This window comes from Poecilia reticulata, chromosome 10, assembly GCF_904066995.2.
Source record: "Poecilia reticulata chromosome 10, P_reticulata-male-v2, whole genome shotgun sequence".
NCBI lineage: Eukaryota > Metazoa > Chordata > Actinopteri > Cyprinodontiformes > Poeciliidae > Poecilia > Poecilia reticulata.
The window spans coordinates 29,463,170-29,481,052 of NC_088839.1; the positions used below are offsets into that span (position 1 = coordinate 29,463,170).

General features: G+C 34.7%; 1 protein-coding gene across 3 annotated transcripts; it reads left to right on the forward strand.

Moving 5' to 3' along the window:
* The first annotated feature begins 3,172 nt into the window (after window positions 1-3,172).
* On the forward strand, window positions 3,173-13,771 carry LOC145553163 (uncharacterized). 3 transcript variants are annotated; one of them, XM_081611840.1, is made up of 10 exons: window positions 3,173-3,333; window positions 5,651-5,740; window positions 7,868-8,581; window positions 10,106-10,506; window positions 10,629-11,170; window positions 11,262-11,312; window positions 12,745-12,855; window positions 12,957-12,992; window positions 13,093-13,173; window positions 13,307-13,771. In XM_081611840.1, the coding sequence occupies exons 5-10, from the start codon at window positions 11,036-11,038 to the stop codon at window positions 13,331-13,333; spliced, it is 441 nt and encodes a 146-aa protein (XP_081467966.1). In that variant the 5' UTR covers window positions 3,173-3,333; window positions 5,651-5,740; window positions 7,868-8,581; window positions 10,106-10,506; window positions 10,629-11,035; the 3' UTR covers window positions 13,334-13,771. The 3 variants fall into 3 exon arrangements, with proteins under 3 accessions (XP_081467966.1, XP_081467965.1, XP_081467967.1); XM_081611841.1 differs by having other exon boundaries at window positions 3,174-3,333; window positions 10,106-10,955; window positions 11,064-11,170; XM_081611839.1 differs by having other exon boundaries at window positions 10,106-11,170.
* Window positions 13,772-17,883: the final 4,112 nt, after the last annotated feature.

The window sequence follows — 17,883 nt, forward strand, 5'->3', positions numbered from 1 at the left end:
AATATGCTTAAGGTCACTTATGACATTAAATTATCCTTCAGGATTTTCAGGCAGAAAGCAGAATTCATGCTTCCATTAAGACCTGCAGGCCGTTCTGGTCCTGACGCAGAAAACAGACCCAGATCATCTACCTCCACATTTAGCTGCTAGCATGTTTTTTTAATTAAATGTTTTAAGTTTTAAATACAACCGTCATGGAAGGCCACTTTTGTCTCAATCCATAGAATATTTATGATGTTTTTTAACCAAGTATTTTGGATTTTATGGGCTTTTTCTTTTGCCTGGGGACATGTCTTACATAGATCCCATTTTTGACCAGCCTCTTTCTTACTTTTTAATCACTAACAATTATCTTTAAGAAGCGTAGGAAGTGTTTTCGATTCTTTTCTGACTTCCTGAATGAGTTGGAATCTTGGGGTAATTTTGGTAGCCCGGAAACTTCTGTGGATAATGGCACCCTGTGTTTTACTGGAGTCCTCAAGCCATAGAAATGGCTTAGTAACTTTTTCCAGACAGACAAATATTAATAACTGATTAATATCTCACATGTTTTGCTATCTTTCAGCCTACTTTATGTCATAAGGTATGTTCTGTTACTTAGTTGCTGAACCTACAGTTTTAAAACTGAACCCAGCTGTACCAAAAATGGAATTTTATTTAATTTGAAACACCTCTTTGCCGTAAGAAGTGATAATTAAAAATAAGCTGAAGAACTCTACACTGCTTATTTATTATGGGCCAAACTAAATTGCCAAGACGAACCTGCTAAGATGAAACTTGGAATTGCTTTAGGTGAGCCATATCAAAAGGCCAGTTTTTCACTTGCTTGCATCATGTAACCTGCTATGACTCAAATCCATCCACTGTGTTGCAGTTCAAAGTGCTGCACTCAACAGGTGAGAGCTGAAACACAGATCTGAAGCTCACTTTGAGTGGACCAAGGACCTAAAAGGTGCCTCAGTAATACACATCCTGATATTATGAAGGCAAGTAGCTATTCTGCAGATATGAATACTGTTTTTTTACAGTGGGATTTTGTGAGAGGTAATAAGAAATCAATATCTTACCCATAGGATGTGGCTCTTGAGCAGACCCAAGAATGAAGAAAAATGATTATGCTGGAACTCCTGTTTCAGAAGGGTAGCAGTGGTTTATACAGGTGTTATTTTAAATTATAAACATTTGATATATAGTTATTTCTGATTTCTGACATCCAAGAATCAACAAACCGTTTGAAGCATATATTGGAAATTCAGCATTTTAATATTGACATGTTTACAAGTCATTTTCACCAAGCCAAATCTCTGAGTGAAACATTTTCTTATGGGTTAGGATTTCAAATCATATACAGTTTGATCTTCTTTAACATGAACTTTAAAAACAATTCACAACTCAACACCCTAAAACTGTTATGAGAGACTTCAATTATATATATGTAAAAAAAAAAAAAAAACATCAGAAAGTGCTTTTATTTTGAATAGCCAGAAATGTTTTTGTCTATAATGACAGTAGCTTAGGAGCAAGTAAAGTTGATTTAGGTATCAAACAACCCAAAGTAATTTAACACAGAGTTCAGTTTAAGAGAAATCCATGAGGAACTACAGCAAACATAAACACACCATTATAAACAATTAATAATTAACGTCTGTTATTCGCTAATAAGAGCTCTAGTCTGTAGTTTACATCCTGGCCTACTTTCACTCATATTTAGAGTAGCTAATGATTGTTAATGAAACTACTGACTCAGGCTATAAGTTTAAATGTAGTTTTTAAAATGCAAGGCTGAGTCACGTCTGAAGGCTTTAATTTAGAGACTTAAATGTAACCTGAATCCAAGTCTGCACCTTAAGGATGTAGAGCAGGAGAGTCCAAAATGTGCCTGGGGGACATTTGTTGTCCTTTGCTATCCTTGACAATGAAATTCAAAAAGAATTGTTCAAACCTTGTTTTCCTTCTCTAGTTCATATTTATTCAAAGAAAATAATCTTACAAAAAATGTCGCTGCCTTTCAAAAGAATACACAATTTTAAATATTTTAAAAGTACAAGATATCTTTTATCAACAATGCTTTTTGTGTTAAATCAGTTTCATATTAAATATGCAAACATCCACTTTTTTTTTAAATTCACAAGCAGATTTTGAAACACTCATTTTTAAAACTCAAGATGTTTGATTTCCGAACAACTGATCCATGTCGCGTGTCTCAATGAGAACACACACAAAAAAAATCCAGACAAAGATGGTAGAAAGCAATCAGCATTTAGGATGTTTGCAGATTTTAAGTTTCAGCTGTATGATGATTTGAAGCTCCCTTTTCTACAGAAATCTGACTTCATTTTTTAAATTAAAATATTGTGCATTGTTTATAGTTTATAGTATGAAAAGCGTTTGTATCACTGTAACTGGGATCAAACAATGGAACGAACTGAAAATGGAACTAAAACAATGTTCACACATCAACCAGTTTAAAAATAAATACAAAGTGTTGGTTCTTCTGCAGCGGATCTCCTAGTATTTCCGTAGGAAGCTGTGGACTCTGTCATCATCTGTAGATTGTGTATACATCTTTGCAGGATTATTAACTTACTTATTAAGTACATAGGAGACAGGAGACATAATTCTCAGTTTAACTGGTAACCACACTACCCTGCTCTGGCCGGACTCATAGGAGGCTCCATGTTTATTGTTTATATAAACGCATAACCTAACCATAATAATATGAATAGGTAAAAACAGATTAAAAACAGATTGGCTAAATTACATTTTTAACCTCTTCCCTTGCAATCTGCTTCATAATTAGTTTTAACATACTTTTTAAATGTAGACATAAATACAATTATCTCGGATCAAGGCATTGACAAAAGGTTGCTTGATTTGCCAACAGGAGACTTGATTTTGGTGAAGTTGTTGTTGTTGTTCACCAGATGTTTGATTTCAGAACAAAACTTTCCAATAGGAGTTGGATGTTTTTGTACAGTGGCAGTTTCATGGCCTTTAATATCTTCACAGCCCCTCAGCCGGGTGTTATTCCCCTTCTGTTGTGGTTCAACAGCATTCACATCACACGGCCCGTTCAGTACTCCCACTGCTCCGCCGCTTGTTGTGCTTTTTTTCTTTTTCCAATAAAATGATAAATTTCCAAAGCAGCAAAGCGCCGCAAGTCTGGTCACTGCTGGTAAATGAAAGAAAGTCAATTAACTCTTAAATGTCAAGAATGTGTCACCAGTATGTGGGCAACCTATTTACAGGGTCCCCTCTGTGAATATGAGAAGTTCAACACAAAGTAATAACTGTCACTGCGCTTTGGAGAGGCAAGGACTGACTGCAGCAGTGGTATGTTTGCAATTTTAATCTTAACCCAAAAAATTAACCTTTATAATTAACAGGATTTATTAATATTACTTAATTATGTCTGAATGTTTGAGGTTTCAGAGTAGACATCTTCTAATGTTGAGGCTTGTATGTTAGAAGAAGTCGAAGTCTTATCAATGCTTCCTTTGTTTTTGAGATGTTGACGATACGGATCAAGTCTTGAGTTCTTTTTTTGGTTTGTTTTGTTTTTTCCCTTTTCTGTAACCTCTTTCTTATCTAACACAATCAAAAAGAAAAATACATGTTTTTAAAAGCTGGAACATCTTTAAAGATGTTGCTTTAATGTGACGTAGGCGTAGACAATCCAATCTTTTTATTCAGATGTATTTTCCCCACCTTTCTCAAGTTCCTGTTGCACACCTGACTTAAAAAAATACAGAAACTTCATAGGTCAGAGAAATCTGTTTCCACCCCTTAACCAATCACATTTAAACGTTTAGAGAGATCAGAGTTTTAAGGTTGGAAAAAAATGTGTCCACATCTTTTCAGGTACTGTGCTGCATTACAGATGTAAATTTAATGGAAGTACAGGCATCTTTTCAGGTTTAGGTGCTATAAACTAATTTGATATAATCAGGTGTTTGGTAATTAATTGTTACATTTACTCGAGTAACTTTTTGAAAAGAAAAATACTTTCAGGAGTTGCTTTATTACATTGTACTTTTTACTTTTGAGTAATATTATTATGAAGTAGTGGTACTTCTACTGTAGTAGAATTTCTGAATACTCTATCCACTGAGTAACTTCACTAAATAAAGAACATATTTTACCAAAAATGCACCAGACACACACCTACAGTTTATGTTAAAGTGAGACTTCTTGTTGTTTCTACAAAAGCTGTTATTCTAAAGTTACTTTATCTGTTGTCTGATGAACAGTTCTTTCTCTTAAAGTTTTTATTTTATTCATTTGTATTAGCTTTAAAGTACATTTTACTTTTTAAAATACCAGAATTTGCACACAACTAATTTTTGTCTGATTCATTTTTGTTAAATCAGATGTCATGATTAGTTACTCAGTACTAGTTTTTTAAAAATCTTACTCCTGTGGTCGAGACCACAGTAGAGACCTAAAGTGTTTTTTACTCTGTGCGCAGTTCAGTGTGGTTGCATTAACTTTGTGTGCGCTTTTACATTTTATTTATTTATTTTTTTTTGTAGTTTTGAAAATTTACAGTCCATGGGAGGTCTAAGTAATTTCTTGGATGGATACTTTTTAATTGTGTTTTAGTTAAAATATGTTTGTTTTCCTTGAGAAAAAATGTGGGTACTTTTTGGGTTTCCTTAATTTTTTATTTGAATATTAAATTGAGTTTAATGCATTTTTGGGTCATTTGAATGAAGATGTGATTGAAATTAAATTATTTTTTTTGTAAAGTGCCTCAAGACCACATTTGTTATGAATTGACTATAAGAAAATAAACTGAATTGAATAATACTTGGTTGACCAATGACTATTAATCAATGTCACGTTTGGCAGATAGACACTTCAAAATAAATGAACTATTAAAATGAGTGCAATGACACTCATTTTAGTATCAGGTAATTTTTTTTTTTACTTTCTTGTGTTTTGGGAGAAGAACATAAGCACACGGCACACTTTCACAATCATGAAACACAAATTTGTGTTTGCATATAAAATACTTCCACTTTCTTTACATAGACATTTGTGGCTGTAATGTAAGAAAACATGGAAATATTCAAGAGGTATCAATACTATTTTGAGTTTTTGAACGTGGAAGAACTTTGAGCTTAAAAAATGGGGCCAACTGAAGTGATAAAACCCAATGAATCTCTGCAAAAAAAAAAAAAAAAAAAAGCATATGTGCATAGCGGTTGAGAAAAGAAAACGTGGGCGTAATTGCACATTCAGAAGAGAAATGAAAATTTTTTCTGAGTCTTTTTATCAGATTCCAGCAGTTTTAAACATGAACTGCTGACAAAGAGATTATTGTTGCGTTTGTAAATCTTGTTTCCTTTGTAAACAAGGCAGCGGAAAATGAATGTGCCAATAAAAAAAGGAGAAAATGGAAACAGGTGAACTTCCATGTTTGACACAGTTTTCTGGTGAAGATAACATCTAAACAACAGTTGCAGATTTGGTAATAGGGAAGCACCTTGAACTTAACGCTCTCATTTTGTTTTACAACTCTTATAAAACAACAATAGACACTTTAAAAAGGTTACAAGAGTCTGCTATCCTTATATTTTGATTGAAACTGGTCTTGGTAAAGCCTTGAACTGAACAATGATTGTGATTTATTTATTTTACAATTCAGCTATGTCATCCCTGGTGTCGTACCGGTGAACAAACCTGAGCAGGCGATCCCCCACCCACGCCTGCTGTGTGTTCTTCCTGAACGCTTACGGTAATATCAATCATGTCGGATTTTCTGACAGAGAAAAAATATATGTCTTGGTTTTGTGTCAACATTAAAAGCTTTATAATAAAAAAAAATCTGTGCATTTAACAACCTCTGTGCATGTTAAAAATCCAGTTGATAACGTGCAGACTTACACATCATCATGTGTACGTGCTGCATGCGAGCTTTCAAACTTGCGCCCACTTGCTCGCAACCTGGAAATGCATAGTGTTGCCAAAGGGGAGACCGCAGAGTAAGAAGTCATACTACTACTGCAGGTGGGAGGAGGAAGTAAACGACATAATTATAATTTAGTAAACAAATCCCCCTGATACTGAAATCATTTGAAGTGCGAGTACATGGGTCAAATGTAACAGCAGAGTTTGTGTACTTCATTTTTACCTAACATGTTGAGTGCATTTTATTTTAAATCACTCACACACACAATAATTAATTTCCACCACAAGTTAATACACTCAGGGGGGATTTAAACTTGCTTTGCTGGGCTGAACGTCAACAAACAGAAAAAGAAAAAAACAATTTGTGTAGGTACAGTATGACCACGTCAACTCAAAACAAAAACAAAATTATGATACCGATGAGCAACAGCTGTGGCTGAGATACTGTCACTGATTTCTGATTCCATGAAATAAAGACATAATGTAAATAAAACAGCAGATACATGACGATTATTGGCAGGAAAATTCATTCAATCATTTAAATATTAAATTGGAAAAAAAATACTTGTTATTGGAATTGAGGTTTTTACTTGATAAATTAAACTGCAGACATTTTCTTGTTTGTTAAAAGAAAAACAAAACACCCACTTCAAAATTTCAGTGTCTAATTTTGAACATGGTTCCACGGTTTCCACGGTTGATTTCATCAAAGGCAAAAAGAAGCATTATAAAATGCTTGTTATAATTGGAATTGAGGTTTTTACTTGATAAATTAAACTGCAGACATTTTCTTGTTTGTTAAAAGAAAAACAAAACACCCACTTCAAAATTTCAGTGTCTAATTTTGAACATGTTTCCACGGTTGATTTCATCAAAGGCAAAAAGAAGAGGTTGGTTAAAGTGTTTTGTCTTTGTTTTGCAAACGTAAAAAACATTTCTCACTTTTTACCTATGTGTAAGATGTTGCTACTTGGATCCTCTCTTCAAGTCGCACATTTTTCATTGTGTTTAACACTCCGGCTGACCACAAAAACTCTCGCTGCGTCACATGTCACCTTTGACAGATTTAGTAACAAAAAAAGGTAACCGAGGGCAACGACGTTTTTACATATGTTCAACGGAAAGAGCTGGGGCACCTATGATGAGAACATTTCTCCACACTAAATATCCAAGTTTGAAAACAGATAATCACACTCCCTGCTTATGTTCGAACGTGAATTTTTCATTTTTAATCGAGTTAAAAAAAAAATTCAGATTAAACACTTCTTTTGTAACAAATATAAAGAGTACATTTTTACTATTTTAAAAGGAGCTTAGTATTCATTTTAATTTCATCTGTAGAACAGCTACTGGATATCTCTAGAATTACCTTGGGCTTTAACTTTAGATATTTTACATTTAAACAAACATCCATTAAGGTTTGCACAACACTGGCTAACTGTTTATGCTTTTATTACTGCAAGAATCTGATATTTCAGTGAGCAATAAATGCTCATCAGTTTGTTTTTAAACTAATCTTTGCATATTACAGCATATAAAAATACAACAGTAGAAATTGAACAACTGATTACATCCACCGTCAAAAGTTAGAAAGTTTCACACCTCAATGTTTTATTTCAAAAATGTGATTGTTAGATTTTCAAGTGTCCCTGACTTCAGGATACTGAAATATACACTTTTTTCAAATTTTAAATATAAATGTTAACGTAGCATTATTACAGTTTTTTTATTGTTGTTGTTGCCAAAATCATGTTTTTATCAGAAAGAATTCATATTTGAGTCCAGAAACTTTTAATGAGGAAAATCATATTAATAAACTAAATGAAATATATAAAAAAAAAAGTGTTAAATTTTCAATCTGCGTCGATTCAGTTTTCCTTTTTTTTTGTGGCAATTTTGACTTTTTTCCGTTGAACAAAATGTTTACTCTTCACACACTTTTCTTATTTAACAGGTGCTTAGTAAAAAGAAGAAAAAAAGACACAAACACACACACGGTGGGTAACGGGGGGTTCGCTGATGGCAGCCCCAGGAGGAAATTCTTCTGAACTGAAATCTACCTGAAGACACATTTTCCTCTCTGAATGTGCATCACAGAAGGCACTCCTGATAAGCCTGAAGACTGAGGGAGAAGCACCTCTCAGACCTGTCCAAGCCCCCACCCACCTGTTCCTTTACGCTAACGCAGACAGAGAATAGACGAGAGGGGTTTTCTCTCTGACAGTCACTCTCGCTTCCTCTCGTCTGGTTGCGGAGGATGATTGTGAAGATAATGTGCGGAGAGAACGCATGTGTGCTACCTCTGACAAGGCAGAAACCCTCAGCTAGTTATGCAGACGGACATGCTGAATTTCCAAGGTGTGTAATATTATAGTATAATGGAGCAGATGACCTTAATCAATCATACCTACACTGATATTTCCATACTGATCACTTTTGTTGCATCTTCTATATACAGCAATGGTAGCCAAGGAAAGCTCTCCCCATCTGAAAATATTTACATATTCTTCTTCCCCCACCTTGTAACAGACATTCTGGCTGCAGAGTATGGACAACAAATCCTTTGTCAACATTTTCAACACCACTCATAGTGGGCTGTGGGACAGCTTTCCTTCACATCTACAGTTCTGCTGCCAGAAGTGAAAGATGTGTTGCTGTGCATGTTGAGGTAAATCTGGGTCATTCTAACATGAAACAATCTCATGGAAATAAAGAGTAAATAACATCCAGATGCCACTGATAAACACAATGAACTGATTTTCAGTAAGTTTAACTTCAAAATGTACAAACCCTACTAAATATTTTACATTAAATGAGACTCTGCTATTGCACTAATGTTCATGGCAATACAAGAAAACTAAAATGCTTGCTTATTTAGGTGTGAAATGGTACACAAAAATCTATGCTACAGTGTATTTTCAGCATCACAATCCTTGAAGAAAAAAACAATAACATTTTTATTTTTTTAAGCAGTAATCTATTAAACTGGTGAGTCTGTTTCCATTTCTTAAATGTATGTGATTTTCTTACGTTTTAAATCTGAAAAGTAAAAAGTAAAGAACTGACTGGAGTTTTGGTTGGTGTCAGCATGCATAAATTAAATTATAGGATTGTGACCATGTTGAGAATAAAACACCTTTAAATCATTGGGAGTTGTTTTAAATATTTGTCAAAAATGAATGCACCAAGTACAGCTGTTTGAAAAGCCTCACTTATTCTTCCTACTTGCATTCTATACCAGCATGATGTGGTTTCAGACAGTTAATCCAGTTAAGTGCAGGGTGAGCTATGTTATTAATGGTGTTGACATTAAGTTTTTATTCTCTTAAACGAATCCAGCAAACAGATTGGTTTTAACAGGTATTTTCAGTTCAGTCAGTCTTGGCTCTCGCTATTGTTCAAACCAAGATGAAGACGGTAATGTCTATCAGTCTGTTAGTGGAGCTGTCAGCTGTTGGACACCAAACAATGGGTCCTTCCCTAGGCTCCCTGTATTTAAACAGATGACATCAACTTATTCCATGTGACAACATCAATCCTGGGGCAGCACAGTGGTGAAGTTGTTGGCACTGTTGTCCTGCAACAAAAAGATTGGTTTGCATAGAGTTTGCATGTTCTCCCTATAAATATGTGGGTTCTCTCTGGGTGCTCCGCCTTCCTCCCACAGGCAAGAAACACAAATGTTAGGTTAGCTAACTTCCTCTTAATGCATATGGTTGTTTTGTGTTTTTCTATTGCTCTTTGATGGATTGGTGACCTGTCCATGGTGTACCATGCCTGTCACTCAGTAACTGATGGGACAGGAATGAGATTCACAGCACTGCCTGTGAATCTCATTTCCTAGCCAACTGGACACTATTATTCAGCCAATAGTGTCCAACTGGCTGAATAATCGTTTGGATTCACAAATCTTCCAACTTCGGACCCAAAAATTAAAATGCTACAGGCTCATGACCCGGACTCTTGTTTGAGCATACAATTATCAGAGTCGGTTAAAAAGTGGTTCAATGCCAACAGAATCAGCACCAATAACCGTCAAAAGCAACATATTGGTCAGTACATATTGGTCAATGTATTAACCAATATGTTGCTTTTGCTTATTCAAGTTATGTTTTTTGTTTGTTTTTTTTTAATATATTTTACACTATTTATAAAATGCATATGGTTTCTCATTGGTATTTTTGGTTTTTAGGTCATTTTTATCAAGAGGATCTCAAGACCTCAGACTAACATTTTTGTGACCCCAATGGAGATCCTGACCTCAACTTTGGGAACTACTGGTTTAGACCACAAGAGCATCTGTTTTTATATTTTAATGGCTACACTAAATGCTTTTCTAAAATCACGACCCATTGAATGGTTAAGAGTTACATCATTTGAGAAAAGCTGGAAAAACAATTGCCATTGTACTAATTTCCACCTACACTGCTTATTTATTATATATTTACACTTTCATTGTTAAATTAACACTTAGTTGTCAGTTTAGTGAATATAATTTAATTGGATGTGGTCTTTAGTCTTTTCTTAAGGGTCCAGAGTGGAGTTCCTTCCATTTATGGTCGTTATACAGCAGGAAGACCATCACACTATCTGGTAAGATGCTATCGGTTGCTTAATGCCCGAAGCCTGCTGGATGTCCTTGCTTACCTTCGGTTCAACATGAAAACTTAAAATGGGTTTCCTGTTGTGGCAAAAGGCTTTTTCTGTTTGTGTAGGTGGCCGAGATAAAGAACCTGCATTCAGGTTGACAATACCACGCTTACGAAGACTACCTATGAAACCGTACGGCTACGGCTCCACTGATTCAAAGTGAAAATGGGAAGTGCCGTCTCCCTGTAGTTTCCTGTCAGGTGCACATAAGTGACATTGCATTGACACACTTGTATGTATAGGCGTCACGCACGCGCGGCTTGACGACACTCTCGACTCGACGTAGTGGTTGCCAGTGGAAAAGAAAATTCATTACTCACACACAATTAGTTTCTACAGTTTTCCAGCTCTGCGAGTGGTTTTCCTATGTCCTCAGGGATAACTATATAAAGGTAAGTAACAGGACTCTTTGCATTTCCAGTAAATCTTTCATAGAGCAACTTTTGGTGATCTGACTCCTACTTCTGACATAATGAAGCTGGTTGCATTTTGCCTCTTAGCACTCTGCTGCTGCACTTTGGCAATGCCAGCCCCAACGAGGACCTCGTCCATAAGAAAACTAAGAGAAACCCTGTTTGAACTCAGAAAATTTAACGAGACCATAACGGTCAGTATAGCTAACATTGCTTTCATTGCTTTGCATATATTTTGCATAGTTTTTGTTACTTAAAACATGCTTCTTCATCTGTGCTTTGCAGAGTATGGATAGGACGGAGAAGAGGGTGAACATGCTACCAAAGAACATTGAGGTAAGCAAAGTTATTTTGTTAAATTAATATTGACATTATGTGGTTGCTTACTCATTGTTGTTGCTCTCCCACTGTTGCTAGTAATTGTCAGATGATTGTTACTGTAGGTGTACATCAAGTGATATGTTAAGTCATAACTAGTGCTAGTTGATAAGCACAGGCAATCAGCTGTAACTCTTTAAGAACAAGCTTTGCTTGGAGGGTCGAGAATTATGTTAGTTCAAATTAAGGGCAATTTTTGGAGATTTATAAGGTTTCCAGTGTTTTTGTAGAGAATGTGGACTATATCTACAGCAAGCGAATACTCTGTAAATATTTAACAAAATGCCATTTAAAATAAATGCATTTTAATATAAAGAATGTGCATTTCAGTCAACAGTTAACTTTCTGACCTTACAAAAAAAAAATCAACAGCATTACTTTTAAATTCAAAGAAGTCTTCCTTCTTGTTAACCAAATGTTCTTCAGTGAGTCAACTCAGGAGCTTGCTCAGAGCACTTTTTCATTTTCTCACAGCTTCCGCTGAGTAAAATGTGATGAGTAATCAAGCTGAGAGCTTTTGAAACCACTGTTCTTCCTCACACTACCTCACAAACTCCAAACGTTCTGAGAAGACAGGCTATCTTAACAGAAACTATAACTTTACACCCAAATCTTTTTTGAAAACTTATTTAGCTAAATTACTAATCCCCAATCAGTCATGGAAAAAACTAAAAATCCAACATCATGTGTTATAGTCAAATGAAACAGTCCCACATGGGAAATTTTTAAAACAGTTTTAGCTGTTCTTGTTTTTCCATGGAAGGATTTAGCTCTAACCTTATAACAGTCATACAAAAAACAAAAGAAAAATAGACAAAAAAAAAAACAACTTTCGGGCAGGATAGCTGGAATTTTGCAGTATTATTATTGTTCCAAAAATATATAGTTGAAGAAAGAATTTTATTAAACTTTTTGGGAAAGTATTTTACGCATAACTTTATTATCATAACAATATTGAAAGCATCATCTTGTTAAGTTTCGCTTTAGGTAAAAGTGCTATTGGTGCATCACACTCAGAAATCTGACATGAAACAAAGAAAAGCTTTCTTGGAAGCACTTTGAATATTGTGATGGCAGGAAATGTCTTAAATATGTAAAAGAAGAATAGCAACTGTGCTGCCAATTAAAACAACCTTCAGAGATCAGTTAACGTCTCGGCTTTACTCAGTTAAACTGGTTTCAGGGGGAGTAATCATCTTTAAAGTGCATAATATCAACAGATTTTAGAGCCAAAAAAAAATCTAAAAATAAAACAAATAAAAAAACTCAAATCCATTGCTGGTGTAATATGAAGTATTATAAATGTGCTATTGATTTTTTTTATATTAAAATGTTTCTATTCAAACTGGAAAAAGTCTTAATTTTTTTTCCTAAATTCTTCATTTTACAGCAGGACTGTGGTTGTCTGTCGGCTCTGAAGTGCTTTGAGGAAGGCGTCTTGACATTCAGCCAATCCACGCAACAAACTAAACTATCCAGGAGCCTGAGAAACAAGTTCACTGTAAGTAAATCTGCTTCGGTGAAAACTAAAGTTCAGACTCACTGTAATGGTAGCTTGGATGTTCACAACTAAAATCAACACATCTCTTTACATTTTTACAGATAAATGGGCTGCAGTTTTGTGCCAAAGATTCTACGGTAAGAGCAGCAAAGATATGAGATTTTTCATATGTATTTATGATGACTGGTGTCTAATGTGGAGGATTAGGAGCTAATTTTCTGCTTTTTGTCCCTTTAGCCCGCATGCAGTGAATGCAAAGCACATCCTTCAGAAAGTGTTGATGAGTTTCTCAACCAACTAGAGTCTCTTCTTCAAAAGGTAAAATCATTATCTTGTTTGATTGCACTTTTCACAAATAAAGTTTATATATATGCATTTATTTTCCTACAATAATTGACCTAAAACACATATTTGAAACATTAAGTGGAATTTTATTTTCTGTCAACTTTAGGGCGTAACCAATCTGAGCATGGACTGAGAGAGGATGACGACCCAGACGTGAATAAGAGTTTAACACAGAGAACACACTACGCTGAATATAATTCACCATAACAAATATGTATTAGTCTTGTAACTATCTAATTTATTTATTTATTTGGGGTGTGGTGATGAATTCAGTGAAGCTACACAGAATGTATCATTCAAAAAGCTGCTTTGATGCCCCCCAGTGGACTTGCCTGGTCTAACTTTTTTTTTCCTTCAATGCTGAAGGGAAAAGTTATGTATCTTGTAGTTCTTAAAGAATATATTTATTAACATTTATACAATGTGTGATGTGGTATAGTACAAGATGTTACATATCATAAAATGTGCCTGTTAAATAAATGAAATCAATAATATTTGTGGTTTTCTAATTTTTGGATTCCAACTAATATTTAAGATTGCATTAAAAATAGATGCAGGTTCTTGAGTTCTTATCAAAGCTCCTCCAACTGCAAGAAGCGGTTTGTATTTGGGGTCACACTTTCATTTAGAAAACCACAGCTTTTAATCTGCTAAACATCAACTCCAGATATGAAACTGATGAGTCTTTTTCTTCCGTTTGACTTGAAAACCAACTGACACTTAACAAGATCAGATAAATACAGATTAAAGGAGGGCAAGAAGGGGATTTCTTTCTAAAGCCACAACTATTTCTATTTAGAGATCAATATTCAGGGATAATAAAGATTTTCATCTTAAGTTGAAACTAAAGTTACAATAATAATACATCAAGCTCTGAACATGTAGAACATCTAACAAATCACTGTTCAGTGTTTCATGTAAAAGTTGCAAACGTGACATGGCTACCTCAACTAGCCAAGACTAACCTTTGTGGTCTACATGCAAAGTGCTATTTGTGGTGAAATACCAACACTTCACATTCCCATGTAGATCTCACACCCACAATGGAACGGTGACAACATCATAGAGGGGGACGCCGTCCTTTAGCAGAAAAGAGAAACTACTGAAAAGTGAAAGTCCAGAACTTCAGAGATTAAAATTCTCTGACAAAACTTGAAAGTGGCTCCATCCAATCTGGCCGAGCTTGAACAAATGTGTAAATTATGAACCAAACTTTTTAATTCTGCTGTTCCAAGCTGGTAGAGGCCAAAACAGTAAATCATCATTAATTGTACCAAACGGGAAACTCAATTTACAAGAATTAAGACTCAACTCGCATCAAACAACCCGCAAGACACAAAACATTACAAATCACCAAAAAGAAAAAAAAAATTAGATTACGTGTATTTTGAAAAAACTATTAAAAGAACAAAGGAAGCTCTTAATCAGACAAGAGGCTATCGTTTATAAACAATAGAACTGCCTCAGGCTCAATTATTTATAATTATTATTTCATTAGTTTTGTAAAGTGTAAGTAGACAGTTGTAAAGAAACCAGACCCTTTAATGACCTTAAAACAGCAAAGCAAAACAGAGACATTAATTAAGTGAAGCATCATGGTAAAGTTAGAGGACCAAAAATTATTCCCAATGATCAAAAAAAAAAAAAAAAAAAAGAAAGACAAATACAAAGAAAACTACTTCATTAAATTGCTGGTAAAGCAGCTCTTTAAGCAAGCAAATCATGGCTGAACCTTATTTGATACGTGTTGCTTTTCCATTGTTTTGTCGAACAGATATTGACCATGGGGAGTCTGTGGCATGACTTTGTAGATTTGAGGTTAAATTCAAGTCATTTTTAACCTTGTGGTATCTGAAACTCTCAACTTAATTCTGTTGACAAAATATAATTTTATTCTGATATATGACATTAAAGAAAGTCTGATGAATATTTACTTTTAAACACTCATTATAAGCATCAAACTTATTTCTATAAACCGTTTCAGGTCAAGAGTTAACGAGGGCTCAAACCGCGGAGTCCTGGAAGAAACTCACTAAGAACAAAAAACAGAAAATGACCAAAAGTTTCTTCCAACAAGCCATCAGCCTGCTGTCCATCTGACTCCTAAGTTAGACAATTGCACCCTTATATTGTAAATAGTTTTATTTAAAAAAAGTACGCATGTATAGCTACAAGGATATGGTATTTCCAGAGGCGGTTAGTAACTAACTACATTTACGCGATTATATTTGCCTAAGTAACTTTTTGGAAAAATGTACTTTTAGCAGTAGTTTAATTGTACCATATTTAATCCTTTTACTTATACAGTATTATTATCTCTTAAAATGTCTGGATACTCTACTACTGTGAGTTACTTAACTGAAGGAAGAACATAGTTTAACCACAAATACATGAGACAGAGGCAAACCTACAGTTAATGTTGAAGTGAGACCTCTTGATTGTACACGAGCTGTGCAGTTTTAATATTATTCTCCATCTCCTGAACCATTTCTAGGTCAAAAAGACAGTAAATATTATAAATTGTCCCTGGAAGTACTTGCATATACTTTATGTACTGTAAGAGTTTCACAAGTTTTATATTGAAGACCAATTGATTAGGAAATGTGTTTCTTCTGCTTCAACTTGTTATGTTGAAGTTATTTTTATTAATTGCACAAACCAATATTTTTTTTATTCTGTCTGATAATACCAATACAAAATATTAAATCAGATGTTATGAATGGTTACTCAGCGTTAATGTAGCCTTTTTACCAAATACTTTTTTTAATTATTTCTTGGGATGACAACTTTTGCTTTTACTTGAGTAAAACTTGAAGTAGTGTTGTACTTTTGGGTACTCTACCCACCTGTACATTTCTTTTTTGGTTGAAGGAATAAAAAACCCATTTCAATGGGATTAACACATAGCTTGAAAACTCTGCCTTCACCACCAGATGGCAGCATGTCAGAGGCAACAGTTGGAGGTGAAGGGTTAGAAATGAAGGGAAAACATGACCAGTTTCTAGCTTTCTGATTCAATGCTCATTTTCAGAATATGTTCCTAATTAGATCCGTTTTAGGCTGTGCTTTTCTAAAAATGTATCCTGGATACAAACGGTGTAGATTTTTGCCTTCAGATCAGCGCTGTGGCGCCCTAATAGCAAAAACCAGCTGCCACAGAGACCGTTTCTTCTCCAAGGACGTCTTTGTGATAAACACCCTTCAGCTTGAGTAGTCAGCATCGTCACAATGGTTCATTGTTTTATTTCATTCATAATGCAATAAGTACATTAACACAGTGTTACTTTATTCTTATTTTATTTCCTCAAACGTTTATACATTATATATGACGTGAATGCTTGAAAACTGAAGACAAATTCCACACAATCTTGATCAAAAAAGCTGATTCTGCTTTTCATTATTGCGACAGTTCAAAGTTCTGTTTTTCTTTTGTACTCTTAGACAATTGGGTTTTAATTGCGAGTCACTTTATAATTGTATGCAATATGTTGTCTGCTGCTTCAATAAAAACTACTTACAATATTAACAGTGTGAACTTATGTTTTAAATCAATACAAACAGGTGCAATGACAAGCTGTGTAGCTGTGGTTAATGTCTGAGGTGAGACAAATCCACTATGAAGCATGTAGAAACATGCTAGTCCACATACCACTTAAAAGTCTCATTATGACTAGGGGTAAACATGTTTTCACCTGTTTGAAGCAGGTGCTCCAATACAAATATCTATACTATGTACTTCCCAGATTATAGAGGGGATTTTAGCAACAAAGAAATGTGTTAGATTTCTACCAAGATGTTACTCACACCTGTGAAAAAGGACTTTTGGGTTTTGTTTACTTAAACCACAACACAAACCATGGCATATGTGTTGACCAAGCAGAAAAAAGAACAAGCATCAAACACTGCACCACAAACAAATGCTCACAAGAAATGTTTGCTTAACCTTTACAGTTCTGTAATGAGTGAAAAGGTTGAAATTGAATCATTTATTGAAAAATGAAACACCTGTAAACATTTCCAGCTAAATCTAGTACAATAATAAGAAAAAGATTATCCTAAAAGTCCATTTAATGCATAGACAGAATCCTTGACCCTGTAAGACTAAGCTTTTACTTCAGAGAATAGTTTTATTGTCTACATTTTTAAAATTAAGAAGTGGCAAGCACTGTGGCCCCTACATGAAATAAGTGTTACAGTCAGTGTGTACTAATGTAAAAAAGACCAGCGCTGCAGATATCACTGCCAGATGAAGTTGCAATTAAACGGGCTGATAACGTCCCTCAGGTCTTCAAAGGGATGAATTGCGATGTATTCCATTTTCATTGGAGCCCTCCTACAACTTGATTATCCTCATTAGTTAGTTTGTAGATCCAACTAATGTGCTTTGGATAATTGTCGTACTCACTAACTTAGTTTCTGCTGATGTTTAGAAGGCTTCAAGGCTAACTTTAGAATAACTTGCTGTACAGCACAGCTCATAATAAGCTAAATAACTACTAAGACTGAAAAAACACAAACTGTCAGCTAGTCTTGGAAACTGTTATTGGGCATTTTCGTGGACATGCTCATTGCTATAGATCATGACTAAACCACTTTATAATATATTTTAATAGTTTTAGCTGTTTTACAATCTATTTTGATGTCACTTTACAAAAGCAGTGTGGTCATGGTGGGTCTGTCCTA